Source organism: Mytilus californianus, unplaced genomic scaffold (genome assembly GCF_021869535.1).
Source record: "Mytilus californianus isolate M0D057914Y unplaced genomic scaffold, xbMytCali1.0.p SCAF_31, whole genome shotgun sequence".
Taxonomy (NCBI): domain Eukaryota; kingdom Metazoa; phylum Mollusca; class Bivalvia; order Mytilida; family Mytilidae; genus Mytilus; species Mytilus californianus.
In genome coordinates this window covers 230,785-252,869 of record NW_026262681.1, presented here as the reverse complement: position 1 = coordinate 252,869, position 22,085 = coordinate 230,785, and the positions used below count along the sequence as shown (strand labels likewise).

General features: G+C 30.9%; 1 protein-coding gene across 4 annotated transcripts in view; it reads left to right on the top strand.

Annotated features, from left to right (window-relative positions):
- LOC127736444 (ADP-ribosylation factor GTPase-activating protein 2-like) overlaps nt 1–17,018 on the top strand; it is a 29,262-nt gene extending 12,244 nt beyond the window's left edge. Inside the window, exons 5-14 of one of the 4 annotated variants that reach the window (XR_007998965.1) lie at nt 554–675; nt 1,139–1,281; nt 2,919–3,047; nt 5,534–5,692; nt 6,852–7,007; nt 8,767–8,890; nt 9,522–9,725; nt 10,983–11,020; nt 12,700–12,731; nt 14,760–17,018. Coding sequence is in view for 3 of the 4 variants with exons in the window: in XM_052246993.1 (XP_052102953.1) it covers nt 554–675; nt 1,139–1,281; nt 2,919–3,047; nt 5,534–5,692; nt 6,852–7,007; nt 8,767–8,890; nt 9,522–9,725; nt 14,760–14,777 (1,055 nt within the window). In the remaining variant the exon portion in view is untranslated. The remainder of the gene's footprint in view (nt 1–553; nt 676–1,138; nt 1,282–2,918; nt 3,048–5,533; nt 5,693–6,851; nt 7,008–8,766; nt 8,891–9,521; nt 9,726–10,982; nt 11,021–12,699; nt 12,732–14,759) is intronic. The other 3 variants (XM_052246995.1, XM_052246994.1, XM_052246993.1) reach the window with 3 other exon arrangements.
- Nucleotides 17,019–22,085: the final 5,067 nt, after the last annotated feature.

Sequence of the window (22,085 nt, the reverse complement as noted above, 5' to 3'; positions counted from 1 at the left end):
GTGTTGTTCTGTCACTCGTTGAATATTTTTCTCTATTTGAATTCTTCGATTAGTTATTCTATAATTAATAGAATAGTTTTATGGTGTTGATTAAAAAAAAAATGAAAATAACACAAAATTATGTCTTTATTTGAAGTTGACCTAGACTCTAATGGTGTCAGTATAATGATGATCACTTAGTTTTACATGTTATAGCAGTAAATTTGTTAAAGGGGTTAAAATGTGGGGGGAATATGATTCCAAATATCATTCTTTCTAATGATGATTTATTTGCCTTGTTGAACTGCTGTCAACTTGGAATTATCTTGCTTGTATAGGTAAACACAAGAGTGGAAAGAATAAGATGTATCAGAAATTAAAAAAATGTCATAAAATAGTATTCAATATGTAATTGAAATACATACGTGTCATAAAATCAATTTACACATTTTAAAACACTTTTCTGGATTGATGTTTATCAGAAAATCTCTAAGCCAAAATATATAACCTTGTATACATTGACACCACTGAAAATTCATATTTAGATAAACCATATAAGTATTTTTTTTATCAGATCCATCAGAAGGTCCTTCTGTTGATCATGCTCTGAGTATGTCTCCTACCCAAGCCATGGCTCATGCTGAACCTAGAAAGGCATTGATAGGTGCCAAGAAAACAGGAGGAGCAAAAAAATCGGTTGGTATTAGATAGAAGATTTATGATATGTTATTTAATCAAGAACAATACAGAAACATTAAAACAATTACATAACAATTGTACCTCTGACACAAGATAAAGGATTCTTTTATCTCATTTGCTTCATTCATTCACCAAAATTAATATTCTTGATAATTTTTTTTTAGTAAATGCCCACAGGCAATGCAAGATATATAGCCTGTTGGGCTTGTTCTATTTGCGAAAAACGGCAATAGAAAAGTTTGAAATACTTGTCTAAATGAGATACTTATATATTCACACAAATTAAAAACCAACTAGAGACTTCTTTGATACGTTTTTTCTTGTAGATGCACTCTAGATTCTGTTTTGGTTAACACATAATTTTGTGTGGTTGGCCATTGACCTTTACCCCAATCTTCTCAATTACTTTTTTCTGAAAAGAAAAAGTTTTTTATTAGATACATGTTAATTTTTATTTCAGAAAGGATTTGGTGCTCAAAGAGTAAAAGCAAATTTCAGCGAAATTGAGAATAAAGCCCAGCAACTTGATAAAGAAAGGGAAGAACTAGCTAAAAATATGGCTGTACAAGAGGCAAAAACACAAGAGGAGAAAGATAAACAAATGTAATTTTGACAAATAATTATTATCCCCCCTTGTATACCCCTGCTTTCTAAAGTGGTTGGTACATAGTAATGGGGAGTCCGCTTGTTTGTTGGTTTGTCCTTTTGTCTCGCTTATCCACAACTGCTCCTGAATCACTCGACAGAATTTTCCATTGCTTTATTTGGAGGGTTCCCATTTTGTATCCACAACTAAACTCAGTATAATTCAATGAAATTATCTTGGAATTTTTACCATAAAATTACATTGTGCACCTATTTTGTGTTTTGATCCAAATAATTTTTTGGGGGTTTACTTTTAATCCGTAGCAAATCATGAACTTTACAGGGGAAAGGATAACCCACTACCTCTAGTTTTTGGCCCCCTTTCTTGCCTGATTTTTATGAAACTTATTTCTTAGGATTATAGAAGCAATGTATTGGACAAGTTCAAAAATCAGTGCAGATCAATTATTTTTAAAAGAGTTGTGCCCCTTTAAAACATTAATTATATTGAAAATTGCATTTTTAGCGCTCTCATATATAGAATTCTTGCCAGATTTTTATGAAACTTATATCATAGGTTTATATCAGCAATGTTCTGGACAAGTTTGAAATCAAGAGTGGATAAATTATTTTATAAAGAGTTATTACCCTTTGAAATATCAATTATGTGGAAAATTGCATTGTAAGCGCTCTCATGTATACAATTCTTGCAAGATTTTTATGAAACTTATATCAAAAGTTTATGTAAGCAACATCTTGGACAAGTTCGATCTCAGTGCCTATCAAATATTTTATAAAAGAGTTATGCCCTTTGAAATTTTAATTATATTGGAAATTGCATAGTATTTGCTATGGAGCTTTCAGTTCTCTAAGATATTTTTTAAAAGTTTTAAAGAACAAAAAAAAGTTATTTTTAGTTATTGCCCTTGATAGGTAAAATATGTGCAACGCAGGGGACATTGGAACTCTGTTCTTTTATAATAACAATTATATAATTATAATTGATGTATTATATTTAAAAATAAGTTTAAATTGCTGGCCATGGATTTTTGGGAAGGTCCTTCTCTTGTTGCAGAAGTGTAAACAATGTCATAATTACATACAATGGTCACATTTGCCTTTCATGATGATGTTAACTTAAGCATTTTAAAAAAAAATTCAAACACTGTTAAAAATAAGAATATACAAAAAATTGTAAAATCTGCCTAATTTTCCTCTTTTATATAAAATACCACTGCCTGTAATGGCCACTGTGAAATATACCACTCATATTTCTTTCAGTGGATTTAGGATGATTGATGGCTGTTTAACTTTCAGCAGCAAATTAAATGCATATTCTTGACAAGAACATGGTACTGCGATATGAATATTACCCCTGCTTTGTTCTAGACTGACACGCCATGCTGGATTTTTACCATGCAAGTTCACAACAGTCTGCAGGAAGACATGTCAACCTACCCAGACACATTATTCAAAATATTTCAACTTAAAATTATGAATATGACTATCATATTTATTTTAAATCTTTTAAAGAAAGTTTAGATGTTAAGTTACAAAAGAAATGTAAATAGTGCATTCATTTGAATATAAATCAAGGCAAGAGACAGATTATCAAATTTAAAGCTATATATTGACAGATTTAGCATATTTTACAGGGCAACTATGAAGTTAGCATACAAAGATATGAGTATAGAAAGAAAGAAACAAGAAGATAAATTAATGATTGCTGATCCAAAGAAAGCAGCACAGTTTGAGAGACTTGGCATGGGATTTAGTGGCCATAAGTATGTACTATATTAACAACCTGGTATAAATAATCCTTTGAGAGATGCAATGTTTATGTTCGAAAAATATATATAACTAATCATAATGACTTAGTCAACAGATATAGCTATGGTTATTGTCTTGCCTTGACAAAGTTGAAAAAAGCTAGACTAAGGAATGCTGTTTCAAATGGTGGCATCAACATAAACTGTTAAATTTTGTGATTAAGTCAGTTTTAGGTGAACAACTAATGGTGTGTCTATGATATTTGGTATGCAGTTGAAGTAGCATTGGCACAACTTATTTCCATGGAGATTATTTGCCTCCTCCCCCTCAGTCATGGTCGATTGACTTTGAAACTTTTGCTTAATTTAAATGTTAAAGTGTGGCTATTTTAATATCAGCATTTGTGTTTTTTCTATCAGATGTACATACAGCCGAGACATATCTGTGTCAACAGTTTATTGTTAAAAATAACAAGTGGTGAAATGAATTAATTCAAGTTGATTTGAAAAAAAATGTCAATTGATGCAACATTGCTATGAAAGCAATATATAGTTCATGTAAAACATTGTAGCAAAATTTCCTTTTTAGCCCACCTAGCCCAAAAGGCCAAGTGAGCTTTTCTTTACACTTGGCGTCCGTCGTCGTTAACTTTCACAAAAATCTTCTCCTCTGAAACTACTGGGCCAAATTTGACCAAACTTGGCCACAATCATCATTGGGGTATCTAGTTTAAAAAATGTGTCCGGTGACCTGGCCAACCAACCAAGAAGGCTGCCATGGCTAAAAATAGAACATAGGGGTAAAATGTAGATTTTGGCTTATATCTCTGAAACCAAAGCATTTAGAGTAAATCTGACTGTAAAATTGTTAATCAGGTCAAGATCTATCTGCCCTGAAATTTTCAGATGAATCGGACAACCCATTGTTGGGTTGCTGCCCCTGAATTGGTAATTTTAAGGAAATTTTGCCGTTTTTGGTTATTATCTTGAATATTATTATAGATAGAGATAAACTGTAAACAGCAATAATGTTCAGCAAAGTAAGATCTACAAATAAGTCAACTTTACCAAAATGGTCAATTGACCCCTTAAGGAGTTATTGCCCTTTATAGTCAATTTTTAACCATTTTTCGTAAATTTTTGTAATCTTTTACAAAAATCTTCTCCTCTGAAACTACTAAGACAAATTTAACCAAACTTGTCCACAATCAACATTAGGGTATATCGTTTAAAAAATGTTTCCGATGACCCTGCCCACAAACCAAGATGGCCGACATGGCTAAAAAATAGTACTAAGGGTAAAATGCAGTTTTTGGCTCATATCTCTGAAACCAAAGCATTTAGAGCAAATCTGATGAGTAAAATTGTTCTTTAGGTCAAGATCTATCTGCCCTGAAATTTTCAGACCAATCAGGCAACATGTTGTTGGGTTGCTGCCCCTGAATTGGTTATTTTAAAGAAAATTTTGCAGCTTTTAATTATTATCTTGAATATTATTATAGATAGAGATACACTGTAAACAGCAATAATGTACAGCAAAGTTAGATCTACAAATAAGTCAACATGACCAAAATTGTCAATTGACCTCTTAAGGAGTTATTGCCCTTTATAGTCAATTTTTTTACAATTTTCATAAATTTTGTAAATTTTTGCAAATTTTTACAAAATATTTTCCACTGTAACTACCGGGCCAAGTTCATTATAGATAGAGATAATAGTAAGGAGCAAGAATGTTCAGTAAAGTAAGATCTACAAACACATCACCATCACCAAAACACAATTTTGTCATGAATCCATCTGTGTCCTTTGTTTAATATGCACATAGACCAAGGTGAGCAACACAGGCTCTTTAGAGCCTCTAGTTTATCTTTGAAATCACTATGTAAAAATAAAAAAGATGTGTTATGATTGCCATTAGACAACCTTCCACCAAAGACCAAATAAAAGAGAAGTTAGCAATTATAGGATACTGTACAGCCTTCAAGAATGAGCAAAACCCATTCCTCATATCAAGCTATAAAAGGCCCTGATATGACAAATGTAAAGCAATTCAATAAGGAAAACTTAATGGCTTGATTTATGGACAAAACAATAACTGAAAAAACAAAAATGATAGACAGCAACAAACGACACTACTGAATTACAGTCTCCTGACATTGGATAGGTGCAAACTAGCCTGGATTGAGATTAAGTTGTTTATTATAACTTTCATCCCTCGTAAATATCTTAAACACTGAAAAACTAAATATGAAATTTGCAAATTGGTACAAATGGATGGTGTACATTGGATGACTTCCAGCTGAGATGTTTGCCATGTATACTAAACAAATTGAAAATTTATTATTTTATGTTAATTGACGGGATAAAATACTTGCATATGTTAAAATTCAAAAATGGGACTTCGAAACGCATTAAAGTGATGATTTGAATAAAATAATTAAATGATTAATAAATAAAAAATCTCTATCTTTCACTTTAGTACATATTGAATTCTTTTTCAGAGGAGTTAGTCACTCAGCTATGACAGATATGCAGACAATTAACCAAGACTCTCCAGAAAATGACAGTAAATCACGTTTAGAAAAATACAGCAGTAAACCTTCAAGGTCCAGAAATTTCTTTGAAGATGAACTAGATGATATGGGATTTTCAGGAAATAAGTAAGTAGCAGTGAATAGTATCTGACAGCTGCTTTGTCTAATATGTTTGCAATTCTGTAAAAAAAAAAAATTATTATATGTTTGTCTAAACTATTTATTTAAGAAGAATATTTTATTTTTGAGAATGAATGGAAATATTTTCACTTTTTCATATACATATTGATGAAAAATAGGTATAAATTATGTTATTAATCAATTCTAAATATTATTTTTTCATTAATGACAAAAATTAGTGGTTTCATTTTTAAAAAATAAGAAATTCCAAAAATATATAATAGTTGGAGACTGTATAACTGACTACAATCGTCTATTTTGCTGATAGAGATATCTAATGTCAAACACTAACATTTGTAGACAGGCCGTTAAGGATAGTAGGTCCAAAATAGTATTGTTTTTCACATTATCTGTAGTTGTTTGCAAAAAATAAGTGGCCAGTGTAAATCAAATTGCACAGGAAATATATATATGCAATGTTAATTTGCAAACAATTTGCACTTGGTTTTAAACAAATCGGGGGGTGGGGGGAGAGAAACAGGAATTTCAGATGAACAACTACAAAAAAAGAAGCAAAACAGAATTATGATCGAATTTTATAAACTAATCCAATGTAAGCTTGGGTGATTAAACATTAATTCCTTATACAAATTAAACTTTATACATTGAATTGTAAATTTCATTCACTGTCGATTCATTCACTATTTTCATGGTTACCAATTTATGTGGATTGAGGAAAAATGGATTTTTCGTGGATATTTGATTTCATGTTTTTGCCAAAGTCTGAATAAAAACATGTAGAAAATTTATACTATGTCATGTATAATGATCGTTTAAATTTGTGGTTTACCTTTACCCACGAAATCAATAAAAATTGGTAAGTCAAGAATAACAATGAATCCACAGTATGTTATACTGAATTCAATCTGATTAAAATAGAGATCCTGCGTCCAAGCTTCACTTACAACGATCTGACAATACTCCATTCTATTTGCTGTTTTGGTAATTTTTACATCAGCCAATGAAATTTCAGCCTTCAAATTTTGTAAGATGTGTAGTTACCCGACAAAACCAGAGAATCCCGAAAGCTCTTTAAAACAGAAAGGAGAATGAAGCAAAGGTCACATGATCTGTATTTTAATCAGATTGTATTGTATTATTGTAGAAATGAGAGTGCATTTGATATAGACAGAGACAATTCCTGGGGAAGTAAAGAGAGTAGTTGGGGCAGCAGCAATAAATCTGGTAGCTGGGATATAGATAGATTTGAATCTAAACAAAGCTTTACTGAAAGTTTTCCATCAAAGAATGAAGATGACCGGTAAGAAATTCAGAGATCAAATGTCAATTGTAGTTTAAACTTATTCTTAAATTCTGTACTTCCCCTCCCTTCACTTTGGGTCTTTCTAAGAATTCAAGTTGGCCACTGTCCATGTGTTTTTATGCTGGTAACATTCCCAAGTTATGTCTCTATAAGATAAAACATAGAGATATCTGGAAACCAGTATGTAAACAAAACAATATATCTATGAATATTATATATCTCCCCAAAAGAGGTGTGGTTTGTGAAACAGCTAAAGTTGCATCCTATAGAGAGAACAACCAAAAACTAGCCCACTGTTCTTTGTTAAGAAGTGAATATATTTTTTCTGAAAATCCATCCAATTAATAGAAAAATCTATGTAAAAACAAAATGATGAAATTATTGATTTAATATTTATATATAATTTCTTACACTTTTATTCCAACATATTAAGGTATCTCCATTCATAAAGTGAATACACCTCCATTGGGATTTTTTTTTCAGAATCATTACAGGTGTATTTATTTGGGCATTGTGAATAGTAAAGAGTCTATGATAATGGCAGGATTTTAATGCTCCTTTTATTTTTGTATGTATATTCATGATGCTACATTATGAATGCAACTCTGATATAGGAGATAATTTGACAGTATGTCCTATTTGGGACAAAATTATTCAAAATATATTAAACTGTGGTCAATTATTGTTTTGCAAAACAAAAAGTTATGAACAGAAATTGATAATATTTTTGGGGTATATATCTTTTTCAGGATGTTGAAAATAAAAAGTGGATTTTTTCTGACCTTGCTGCCTCTTAAAATACTGTTAAATTGAATTGATATGTATCATGATGCTATATAATTATCTCCCCCTGAATTGAACACAATTGTGCAAAACTTGTATTTCCCCTGACATAATTGAAATTACTTTGAATCTTTAATAAGTAGAAAAGTATTGTAAAGTTCTTAAATATGTCTTAGAGAATAAGGCAAAATGCTTTAAACAACTTTCTTACTTAGAAAATAATAAGAATGTCACTTGTAAGTATAATCAAAATGTTCGCATTGGAAATTAGAAATATTAAAGATACCAACTTACAAAACAAGCAACATCTAAAATAAATATTCCAATTATCATGATTATGATTAATATTGTTGGTTCACTTGGTTGTTAATTATAATACTGCTTATTTTCCTGAAAGTAATAACACATATATCTTTATTCTCAAAAAGTTAATGCATTGAATCGATAGAGAGATACAATCAAAAACAATTTACCACATATGCAAAATACATGTGTATATATAACTATCAAACAATAGTTAACAGAAAACAAATATGAACATTGTAGAAAGATTACACGTATAACAGGCCACGAAGACAAACACCAGTATTAGCATGATTGATGTACATGTAGTTGCAGTTTCTTTAATGTTTCATTGCTTTACTGGACATAAGTTCTTGAAATTTAATTGAGTTATGTCTATGAGCAAACCACATACTGATACATTATTTCTGTTTCTCAGCTAAAAACTTGCAGTTAAAAATAAAGTGGTATTAATCTCTACTAGAGCATAATCTACAGGCCACCATGATTAGCCAAGTGTGCTGAAAGTGGTGTTAGTTAAACACCAACAGTCAATCATCATCGTAAACTACAGAATAAATAATATGTATTGCCATCTTCCTAATTCTATTTGCAGTTTTGTAATTATTCAAAATCTACCGAAGCTGATAAAAATATAGTACCATGCAAGTAAAGTTGTATTTATTTTCAGACCAAGTAGAAGTAGAAAGGCTTATGATTATAATACAACATCATCTTCAGAAGATGCACAGAAAAAATTTGGGAATGCCAAAGCCATTTCATCAGACCAGTATTTTGGAGGTCGAGATTCTGATGTATGTAGATCAGTACTTATACTCCAGTAAATTGTAATTGTGTTATCTTTTATATAAATATCCATATGTAAAGGCATTTATGTCTCTGCCTGTGTGGTGTGTGAGGGGATATTTAGATATGAAAAGAATAACTGATCTCTGTTTTCAGCTTTCAATTCACAGTTTCAGAATCTTAATGCATTCTGGGTGATATTTTCAATACCTTATTATTGGTCAGTAATGTTCTAAACAATGGAAATTAAACCAATGACATGACATTATTTTCATTTTGTGGTACAAAAAATGAAAATACTCATCCTTTAAACTCTGAAACAGTAAATAATTGGAATTGTTTTCAGTCATAGTTGTACAAACAGACATTGAAGTTCGGACTTCCAGTATAGCAGAAAACTCATCAAATAGTTCAAAAGTGAACCCCTCACACATTTTGTAAGTAGGAAAAATGAGAAATTAAAAAGACATTATTTTTTTTTAAATGAGGGAGATATCTTTGTTGTATTAGTTATTTTTTCATGGATTGATACATGTATATTCAAAATTCATCAAACACTTCACAAGACTTAATTACATCTATCATGATTTCTGTCTTAGTATTTATAAATTGTATTAAATTTGAATTTTTTTGTTGTAGTTTGAAACCAAACAAAATTTACAGAAATTTCAAGGAAGTAACAGTATATCTAGTGATGATTATTTTGGTGACAATTCCTCTAAAAATAGATCTTATAATAGTGGTCCCGATTTACAAGAGATTAAAGATGGTGTACGACAAGGTGTTACTAAAGTAGCAGGAAAAATATCGTCTATAGCCAGTGGTGTTATGACATCTTTACAGGTTAGTATTTATGTAGTTATCTCCCCTCTTAAACTATTTTTCACTATCATATGCTAGTAGGTTTACACAGAAGTTGTCTATATACTATGTGTTGCTTTATTGTTCTAAGTACTCACACCTTGTTTGTTAGAATACACCATACATGTACATGTACAGGGGTAGAAATACCAAGTGGATAACATATTACTATAATGCATGACAACGTTTATTCAGAAAAAAAAAGTATTTGCTGTAATTGTTATGATTTTCTTCTATATATAATTTATATTTATCCAAATATAATATTAAATCATTTGAGTGATTTTGATTATCCAAATAAACATATAGTAATACACGTTAGCATACTATATTGAATATTTTAATTTTTATTTGAAATTCTTTTTTTTTATGATTAGCATGAAACAAGAAGTTCATTACATTTTATGTGTTTCATCTGAAATGCAATCTTCAGTAAATAAGCATACAGATCAAAATTCTTATATGAGGTTCTGCTAAATTTTAAAAGTCATTTGATGAATGACTATTATTTATTTTGAATTTATTGAACCATAAAATTAATTTTTGACTCTTCACATTGAATAATCCGCGAAGCGTATTATGTAAAATGTGAAGAGTCAAAAATTAATTTTATGGTTCAATAAATTCAAAATAAATTATTGTCATTCATTATAAATAAATTTCTATCAAAAATAAGGCTCTAAGAGCTTTTTATATTATTTATATTAACAATAACAACGTACACACATGTTGGTGTATGAATACATAACGTCAGAGAGGGCATGTCGCCATAAAAATTGACAACATTGAAAATAAACGTAATACTTTTAACCAATCAGAAGACAGTAAATACACCAAATTTATTTATTATGTTTTATTAGAACAAAAAATATTTTAAAAATTGTGTAAATATGAATGAAGTAGCATGTTGGTTTTAAGATACCACTTCATATACACGCCAACTTTAAAGTACGAAAAAACTGAAATTTTATCGTTTTCTAAGTCATAATTCCAGCTGATATAAATTAACTGCATTTTAATAAGGTGATACCAGTTGTATATTTTGAGAAAAAATGTAAATCAGCAGAAAATTGCATGCATTATTCAAAATAGTATTGTTCACTAAAAAAATCAGTCCAATAGATATGAATAAGAGATGTGGGTATACATCAATAAGACATCAACCTGACAACACAAATAACTAAAAGACATTTAGAGGTCAATAAGTTACTATTACATCAACTGTTTTATTTATTTCAGAGAAAATCTTGAGCTTTGCGTTTGCACTAACTACATAGGTGAAATATTGTCACATAATTAATTTTGTATGCTTTGCATGCATATGGTGATATGAATTCCTTTGATGCTTTCGTCCTGTGTTATTGAATAATTGTTAAGTGTATTGATTGCTTCGTTCTTACTTCATTATTTACTTTGTGTGTTTGTTGCCATCTTTATTGATATCTATGGAAAATTTCTAATGTTTGGGTTGGTTCTATTAAAAAAGTTTGGGAAGAAGAACTTTTGATTGCAGTTTAAAATGATTGGTAGTAAACACAAAAGACATAAGTTTTAAAAATAAGCATTATCAAAATTGACCTCAGCTTAAAATATGTTTAATTGGTAATGGGAGAACTTGAGTGAGCAAACTCACAAACATCAGGCCTAAGGTCAGTGAAGCGATGGAAGTCTTCCAATTGTACAAAAAAGTTTGATAATAGAATATATATTTAATTAATAAACTCTTGTTAGAGGGTGATACAAGTAGACCATCTTTAAAATCTCTGTTTATACAATAGAAATAAAGGGGGGCTATCAAGACAACAGGAATAATGATGTAGAATTTGAACACGCTCCCAAAAAAACAGTTCCCAATTCCCCATTTTTATGCCCCCGCCATAGTGGAGGGGGCATTAAGTTTTACCCTTGTCAGTCTGTACGTACGTCCCAAAATTGGTTTCCGTTCTCTAACTTTAGTTTGCCTCAACCAAATGTTATGAAACTTTATACACAATGCTTATTACCACAAAACACAGATCAAGATTGAATTTTGGTGGCGTCACTTTTGCCGTTCTAGAGTTATGCCCCTCTACAAATGGAAAAATTGCTGAATTTTTCATTTCCATTTTCTTACTTTAGTTTTCCTCAACCAAATGTTATGAAACTTATACACAATGCTAATTACCACAAAACACAGATCAAGTTCGAATTTTGGTGGCCTCCATTTTGCTGTTCTAGAGTAATGCCCCTCTACAAATGGAAAAATTGCTGAATTTTTTGTTTCCGTAATTTGGGTAGCGTCACTTTTACAGTTCTGGAGTTATATCCCTTTATAACATTATATGCAAGCGGGGGCATAATCTGTGTCCCATGGACACATTGCCCATTTATTCTGAAGTAAAACTCTTCCACAACTATGTAGGATATGGTTTCAAGAATGGATTTTAAAAAAAGTCGTAATGTACTTGAATTCTTCTAGATAATATTTTGACAAAATTTATGATAAACAATTCTGAATGACCTTCCAACTTAGAAAACTGCTAAATCAAGAAATGAAGAATGTTAAGGGGAAAAAAAGAATTGAATACCATATACCCATATAGTAATGTGTCTATTAAATCTTCAATTTTCATCACCACATTCAAATTCACCATTTTGATTGAAAAGTTCTTTATTTTTCTCAAATGATTTATTGAAATTGATAACTTAAAGCTGAATACTTAAAAGATCCAGTTAAAGCATATAAAAGATGTACTTGTTTTGATTGAGGAAGTGTACATTATTGGATAATTTGATGTCTGGGGATACAGCTTTAAAGTAAAAAACAATGCACTTATTATTATAATTTTTGCTTGCATAGAAAAAATAATCTTTTTTACAATTTGATTTATTCACATACAGCTTAAAACACTTATTCATCTTTTATTTTGTTTGTTTTTCATCACATCACATCATTGCCTGCTATGTTATGTTTCAGAATTAAAGATATTATAAAGAAGAAGATTATAGGTGTGTTGTGTGCTAATTTTGCACTGATTTGATGTTGTGTAGATTGCCATAGAGATGTGTTCTTTATATAAATTCCTCCCATGTAGCAGCACTTCTTCTTAGGTTCATCAAAACACAAGAAAATGTAGTATGCCTTAACAAAAGTATATACAGTTTCCTGTTTACTCTATTCACAATTTTGAAATATTAAGTAAACTCAATCACTGTTCACAACTTTTATTATAGAAAATATTAATTGTGCTTTGAGAAATATTTTTTAATTGGAAAATTAGTAAGTTCTTCATCAGTCCTATGTTTTAAACAGTTAATTTGACCAGACAGAACAGCATTCATACCAGCATAAAATCATAAACATAAGTTGTATAATTTAGAACAGCATTATTTCCTTCTGTCTACAAAACTTTTTCCTTTAAAATAATTTCAGAAAATAATTGCCTTTAATAATGCTATTATAAAAAATGTTTAAGATCCCATTCTGCGTTTTGTAACTATTCTAGCAAGGTTGGGGAAAGGGAGGGTAATACTGTCTTTTGCTAAGAGGGGATATTGAAATAACAAATATAATGTTACTCACAAAAGTAGTATCCAATACAGAAACTTGAGAATCATTGGCAAAATTTAGGAAGGTTTTAATATAGTGACTTTAAACTAATTAAATACCAGTGCACTCTACAGCTTCACACATAACATTCACCATTGTTTCAGTTTTTTTAGCTTTTAATGTTTAAAGGTGTATGAACTTTCTTTGGATTTTTTTAACTAAAATATTGGTAAAACAGGAAAAAAAATTGATTACAGAATATATTTGCTTATCTTTCTTGCAGTGGATTTTCTCAGTGCTTGTTTTAACCTAATTTTTTTGCTTAAGTTGTTGATATAAAAAGCACTATATTTGCCACATACTTTGTAATATGCTTTATTTGTCACAATATCAAATCTATAATAAATTCTAGGAATTTCAGTTATTTATTAAATCAAAAAGTTAAATAGATATATCTTTAAAGCTATCTTGCAAGCTTTGAAATATACTTGTGAACTCAACAACAACTAACTTTTTCTTAAAAACAGAATTGTTTTATTTCAAAGAATATTCATGTAATTTTAATATTTATTTTTCTGTCGGACTAAATCAAAATATACTTACAAATGATAAAAATGATAAAAAACAAAATACCTTCAGCTAGAAATTATTTGAATCTGATATCATGGGTTATAAGAGATTTTACCTAGATGACATTTTGGTGTGTAAAGTTTAACAATGTCATTCTTGTTTGTACAAAACACATTGTGATATCATCAAATTTGTATTATACATGGTATTTTTTGGCATTTCTCTAAGATTTCAGAAATTATGGTGAGGTTTTTACTAATGCAATTAATGTGACTAGGTGAGATTCGCTATATATACAACTCACATTCTGATATCAAATCCATATATCTGTATGCAAATTTTCCTGAAATCGCAATAATGAATCTCACATTTTTGTCCATTCTTTAATAATTTGCAATAAAAAATGCACACATTAATTTCTAAATTAACAGAAGTGTTTAAAGCATGGGAAAATAAGAAATAAAGTAGGGTTTTACTATTATTTCAGCATTTCCTTGTTAATAATATTTTAGAATTAAGATAACTAAATTCAGAAAATTTTGCAATATTTTTATCATTTCGAAATATGCAACAGTATAAGTTTTCCAACCCTGCTCCAAATTTCATATATTGTTCCACATTCACAATAATAATTACACACATAAATTTCTGAATTTACAGTATGTTCTTTAATATACAAAATCAAGGCACTTCAAATAATGAATATATCTGATCTGTTTAATAAACCTTTAATCATTTTTATTGTAGTGGAAACATGTATAATGTAAATAAAAAGGACCATTTTTATTTTTTATTACTTTTCTGTGATCTGTGGTAAAGAAACTGTAGATACATGTTGTGATTGTTGGTTAGAAATGTAGATGATATAGCATAGAATATATTACATATTATTTACATTTACTTGTCTTTTTTTTCAGGACAAATATGGAAATTGATGGGAATTTATATTAATTTTGGTCATCTTATTATTCAAAGAGCAGTAGAATGGAAAACCTGCTTAACAGACAATGAAAACACTTTCATTTCTTGCTGACAAAACAATTAAAGAAGATTCTGGAAACAGCACTGTAGGAACAATAGTTCATTGAATTCATGAGAATAAAATAAGATGCAATATATTTAGTCAAAGAGAGGAGACTAAATTGAGACTTTGAATAAATCATATGAATACTTCTACATCCAGATGAAAGATTTTCCCACAAAGATATTAATTAAGTAAAATTTTTATAAACAGAGTCATTCCGGCTATGTTATAAGGTTTTGCAGTGTACCAGCATTGCAAAGTACAGTGATTAGTTGTACATAATATTTAATGTTAATTGTATAACTATTTTGTTTAATTGGTACTAATTTATATCATTAGTATAAATGGTTTTCATTCAGGTTAAAAAAAAAAATGTCAATCCTCTCAGCTATCTTCCTTGTCAGTTAAAAATCCCCCCCCTATCTTTAGTTTGCAAAAAGCTAGATTTATTTCAGATGAATTGTAAAGATGGGAGAGGGAGTTACTCGCATCTCACACCATTTACTCATGCCAATTTTACAGTAGGAAATCTGAGATATTTCTTTCTAAAAATCATAAAATTCCTACCCTTCTTACAGTCCTTACAGTGTTTTCCCCAGTGCTTAATACATACAGTTTTCTCTGGAATAATCCAAGTCACATAACCCAGAAATTGTATCCCTTCTTAGCTTCCAATCCATGTGTAAAACACCCTCTCTTGAATCTCATTAATGAGATTTTACTTATGGGATGTCCAAAATGAGTATATCTAACTTGAAAAATTACATAAAATACATGCCTTTAGTCATTTTCTGCAAAAGTAAATAAAAAATGGCATTCAATATATAGACTGATCATCTGATAGTTATAAAACTCTCAACTATAGTGTTCTTTTCCTAATAATTGTTAATTGCAATTGTCTCAAAATTAGTGCACTAACTTTCTAAATTATTTAACCTGTAGGTTGTATTAAATAGTCAGTAATTTTACATTAACATGTTAGAAAGTTGATTGTGAACAATTAGATCTTTATAGAATTAATTTCTGAAAACAAAAAATTATTATTACTTTTTCTTATATTGTTAGTAAAAATGTACCAGCATGGAGTACTATATTGTATATAGTGCTTCCATGATACAAGTTAATCTGCCTTTGCATTCAGGAGCAGACAATCACCTAACTCATTTAAGCTACAGTTTTATTTTACGAAACATGAAATCTTTCTGTTATTAAAGAACATATTGGTAAAATGTTTGGTGGCAGGTCCTACCTTATTATATATTCTGGTTCTGTCCTAATTGTGGTAATCTCTATTTGTATCTAAATCATCATGTCATTGGTGAAAAAGGGGTCAAATTGTTCTTTCTGGATGTGTATTTCTCATATTTTCCTTTTCCGTTATACTTCATAACCCCTCTGACTTATCTGAAGCAATTAAGTATTAAAAATATTTGCCTTGCAACTTATTTATTTATATTTTTTGATGAATGAATAGAGATGTAAGGAATACATCATGAGACAGAAACCCAATGACACAAAAGAATAAAAGAAATCTACATTTCCAACGCATTATTGCCAGAATATTTCCAAATTCTTGTTAGCTAGTTACACTTTTCATACACTTTTACATTCAAAATGTCCTGAACATATCATTTGAAAAATCCAGATACCTCTTTTTCTGTCAAAATTGTAGTTTTTCAAATATTTAAACCAGTACATCTCAAAAACAATCACAAAGTTCCATCTTTTTCTTTAAAATTATTTTGATCTTTTTTACACTCTATTAAAATTTTATTTTTATATGTGTTGTTATTTTGAATTTGAAGCAGAGAACATTATCAATACTTAACGTCTTGAAGTTTGAATTCACCAAATAATGTATTGTAAATGTACCTGTAGGTAATAACACAGGTAAATGTTTAAAAATAATGAATAGCAGGACATTTGGGGAATGACAAAGAAGCAGCAACCACACTCAAGTTCCTGAATAATAAAAATCTTTAGTATTACATCTGTTTCTGATTTATGAATAAGAAATATTGCTACATTTATTTTTGAGTAAGAATGTTTTGTTAATGCATTTTAAAATGTTGGAAAAAATCATTTATTCTTTCAGTGGTTCATGTACTACATTTAAAATGTCTAAATTATAAAATAAACTTTAAGTACAAAAGTTGTTTCAGTTATTCTAGACATTCCTAGCAGACTTAATCTGAAATAGATTTGAATAAAACCATGGTGAATATCTTTAAAAAGCTTTAATATGGAAAGTTTGAAATAGCCAAGTCATTTGTATTTTAACCCAAATATTATTTTGTGTGACATATATACATTGTAGTATTCAAGTTTAAACAGCTGTTATTCTATATTATATCCTTTTAACCTTCACAAAAGGTTTATCATGATAAAAGGCTTAATTTTACAATCCTGCAATAAAAAGCAAGTAATGAGATGATTGACTGTAATGTAATATAGGTGTGACAGATGACCACATATGTGTTCCAATTGTCTTAGCCACACTCCTGTCCTTTTTTCCTCAATTGTTACATCTTAGAATTTATACTTACCACCAGCAACAGGAAGAATGCCACATGTTGAGCAGGATTTGTCTACCTCGGGTGAGTATCCAGAGCACCTGATACCACACCTGGTTTTTTGTTTGGTTTGTGTTGCTCAGTAGTGTTTTATAGACTCTTTGTCTTTTGTTATTTATTGTCATGATTTTATTGGTCTCTCCCAATTATGAGTTTTGATTCCCCATTTGATATCTTCTGACGCTTTAAGCTCACCTGACCTAAAAGGGTCCTGTGCGTTATTCTCATCACTTTGGGTCAGTCAGTTGTTGTTGTCTGTTTACTTTTACAAAATCTTCTCTTCTAAAACAACTGGGCCAATTGGAACCAAAATTTGCCATAATTATCATTGGGGTATGTAATTTAAAAATATGTCTGATGATTCACCCAGCCAGCCAACATGGCCAATATTGCTATAACTAGAACATGTGGGCAACATGCAAATTTTGTCTATTATTTTGAAAACCACTATAGAAATTAGACAGGAATACCTTTGTAAACAATATTTAGATCTACCTACTGTCCATGTAAATCAAAACTTGAATTGTCTTCGTATAGTTTTTAAACTTAAATGACGAATTTACCATCTTTAGCTCATCTGGCCTAATATGCAATGTGGCGAGCTTTTGCCATCACTCTCTTGTAGATGTTGCCCCTGTAATGTCAATTTTAAGAATGCAGTTTTTGGTTTGTATCTGCAAAACTGAAGGGTAAAAATGATCAGCAGGTCAAGGTCTATCTCCTGTGTTATTTTCAGGGAAAAGAGACAATCTACTTTGGAGTTATTGCCCCTGAAATATTTGCAAATTTCGAAGTTTTGATTATCTTGAAAACTATAATAGATAAGTAGAGATAAATTTTAAAGAGTAATAATGACCAGTTAAATAAGATATACACATAACTCAACATGAAAGAAATATATGAGTTGTTGCCCTTGAAAGAGAATTTTTACCCAATTTCTGGAGGAACCATAATAGATAGAGAGAAACTGTAAATAGCAAAATGTTCAGCAAATTAAAATCTACAAGTAAATCAACAGGGCAAAAATTGTCAAGTACCCTATAATAGGAGATATTGACCTTTAAAGATGGTTTTTACATATTATATGCATTGTTTGTTGGCACCCCAACAGAGAGAAATTGTAAATATCAAAGATGTTCAACACAAAAAGATCTACAAACAAGTCAATATGGCCGCAATTGTCAACTGACTCCTGAGCCACTGAAAAACCATGTTTACCCATTTTATGTTTTTTTTTTTTTTTTTATCTAAGCCATAATAGAAAGAGTGCATCAATATATGGGAAAAAAACATTTAAGCAAACTAAGTGCATCAATATATCGGAAAAAAACATTTAAGCAAAATAAGTCAATCTCTTCGAAATTATCGATTTAACCCTTAGAGGAGTTATTGCCCGTGAAAGATAGAGAGAAACAGTAGATAGCAAAAGCGTTCAGCACAATCAGATCTACAAATGAGTCAACATGGCCGAAATTGTGAACCGACCCCTTATAGGAGTTATTTCCGCTAAATTATGATTCTAACTATTTTTGCATTTTTGTCAACAACCATATTAGATTGATAAAAACTTTTAAAAGCAAAATAAGATCTACAAATAAGTCAACATGGCCAAATTGACAGATTCCTTACAGGATGTATTGCCCTTACACGATGATGTTTTACTACTTTTCATAATTCTGCCTGTCATCTCGTAATAAATAGGCGTAAACAGTAAAAAATATCATCAATATAAGATCTACAAACATACCATTAGATAAGATTTACTGATAAGCAAACATAACTGATTGCAGTACAGGTAAACATAAATGTCAAACTGACTGATTTTTACCAAATAGCGCTCCCTCCATTCTCTTGTGAGCCTCTTAGTTTCCATTTTTGCCTTTTATTTTGAAAACTATAATAGATACAAATTTACTTTACACTGCAAAAATGATCGACAAAACAAGATCTACAAATAAGTTACGGTGTCGAAATCGTCAGTCGACTCCTTATTGGAGTTATTGCCCTTTTATGACGATTTTTACGTGTTTTTTTTTCTCCGTTTGAACATTTTATCTGGAAACTATAATAAAAAGAATGATTAGCAAGTATGATTTGACTCCTAACAGGAGTTATTGCCCTTAACTGACCAATTTTACATTTTTTGCGTTTTTGCCTAGAAATTTTAGTAGCAAATTATTATTAGCAAGATATTGGTATCTATGTTAAACGCATCTATCCCATCGAACTTGAGATCAAGGATACAACAGATACAGTTAAGTCTGCCTCATATCATATCTTGACTTACATCTAGAAATTGACAATGAGGGTCGGTTGAAAACAAAACTTTACGACAAATGAGATGATTTCAGCTTCCCAATTGTGAAATTTCCATTTCTAAGTAGCGACATTCCAGCAGCGCCTGCATAGGGAATATATATCTCCCAGTTAATACAATATTCTAGGGTCTGAATTTCCTATCATCATTTCCTTGACAGAGGGTTGCTGCTCACAAAGAAGCTATTAAACCAAGAGTTCCAAGTGGCGATCGAAGTTGAAATCATTCCTTCAAAAATGTTATGGAAGTCACGCCATCACGAGTTAGTTGATCGTTTTGGAATACCTGTTTCACAGATGACGACGGATATGTTCCATTTGTGGTGACCACAATCCCGTCCTCCTTTTCACGAATGTGATCTACCAAATTGTAAACTTATCATCGGGCTTGTACTTAAATGAGCAACGCGAAGGGTGTCACATGTGGATCAGGATCTGCTTATCCCGACCAGTGCACCTGAGATCACCCCTTGTTTTTGGTGGGGTTAGTGTTGCTCAGTCTTTAGTTTTCTATGTTGTGTTTTGTGTACAATTGTTTGCTATGGCGTTGTCAGTTTTCGACTTATGAGTTTGAATGTCCCTTTGGTATCTTTCGTCTCTCTTTTCCAGGACGAGAACATATTAACAATTAATACGATAGGTAAGTCCTACAATGTAGGTTGACCGGGATTGAAATGTTGAAAATACCACTGGAAAGTGAGGTTATGTTGGATAAAGACAGACATTTTGCATTGCAGCATACCACATCAGGTAGTTGTCGCAAGAGTTTTTTTTAAATGCGTGGCACTCACCTTACTCTGGGCAGTGGATTTAACGTTCCCATTCCGATCGGACAAGGCTACTGACAGACACTGCTTTAAAAACTAGAGGCTCTAAAAAGCCTATGCGGATCACCTGGATCTATATGCATCTTCAACAATGGCCACTCTCCAGCATTGTAGACTTGAATAATCTATTTTATAATTCATGTCTAAAATCACTTTGTTGATCATGTCATGCTGTTCAGTTTACCCTTACACTTTCTATTTTTTATAATTCATACCCAAAATGGAAAAAATACGGATAAAAATCGTCATTCACGATGTTCTCATTCTGATCATTTTTTGCTGTTTACAGTTTTTCTTTATCAACTAAAATTTTTGCCAAAAAAAGGGAAAAATTAGGTAAAAATCTTCATTTAAAAGCAATAACTTAACTGCCAACGCTAACATATTTGTAGATCTTGTCCTGCTGATCAATTTTGCTTTTTAAAGTTTCTATTTATATTATTAGTTTTCAAAATAATGGGCAAATTCGCCAAAGATTGGTTAAATATCGCCAATTAAGGACAATAACTTCTATCAAGGGCTGACTGACAATTTGAGCCATTCTGACTTAATTGTAGATTTTATAAAACAGGAGAAATATACTATAAAAGGGACATTCAAACTCATAAGTCGAAAATAAAGTGACAACGCCATGGTTAAAAAAGAAAGACAAACAACAGTACACAAAATAGAAATCTAAAGACTGAGCGTCATGAACCCAACCAAAAACTGTGGTGCTACGGAGGGGTAAGCAGATCCTGCTCCACATGTGGCACCCGTCGTGTTGCTCATGTTAGTACAAACCCGGTGATGAGTCTAATTCGGTAGGTCACATTCGGGGAAAAGGGGACGGGATTGTAGTTACGACAACTGGTACATATCCGTTGTCATCTGTGATACAAATATTCCATAACGGTTAACCAACTCATGATGGCGTCCGTAGAATTTTCTTACTCATGATGGCGTCCATAACATTTTCGGAGGGATGATTTCAACTTCACCACTTGGAACCCTTGGTTTAATAGCTTCTTTGTGAGCAGCAACCCTCTATCAAGGAAATGCAAGCTCTGGAATATCGTATCAACTGGGAGATATATACTCCATATGCAGGCGCTGTTGAATATACATAAAATGTTTGCTACTGAACGGTAAACACGGAACAACCAACCAATCAATCGTTACTGAATCATCTGGTCCAACCAAACTTTGTAGGAACAACCAACCAATCAATCCCCACTGAATCTTCGGGTCCGACCCAACTTTGTAGGAATGTTTTAGAAGAGCTTCTACAAATGATCCAAATTAGGATGAAAAAAAAACACGACTGCCAGAAATAATCTTTGAATTTGATTTACCAACTTTTAAACATCCCATGGGATTGATGATGGGAAGAATGTTGGACAAAAAGTCAAGGCACAAAAGTTAAAAATTCAGTTTTGAGATCATTTGAAACTACAATCCATATTATTTGAACTTTTCGTGGATTGAGGATGAGAAGACCATCTACATACGATTCTCATTTAC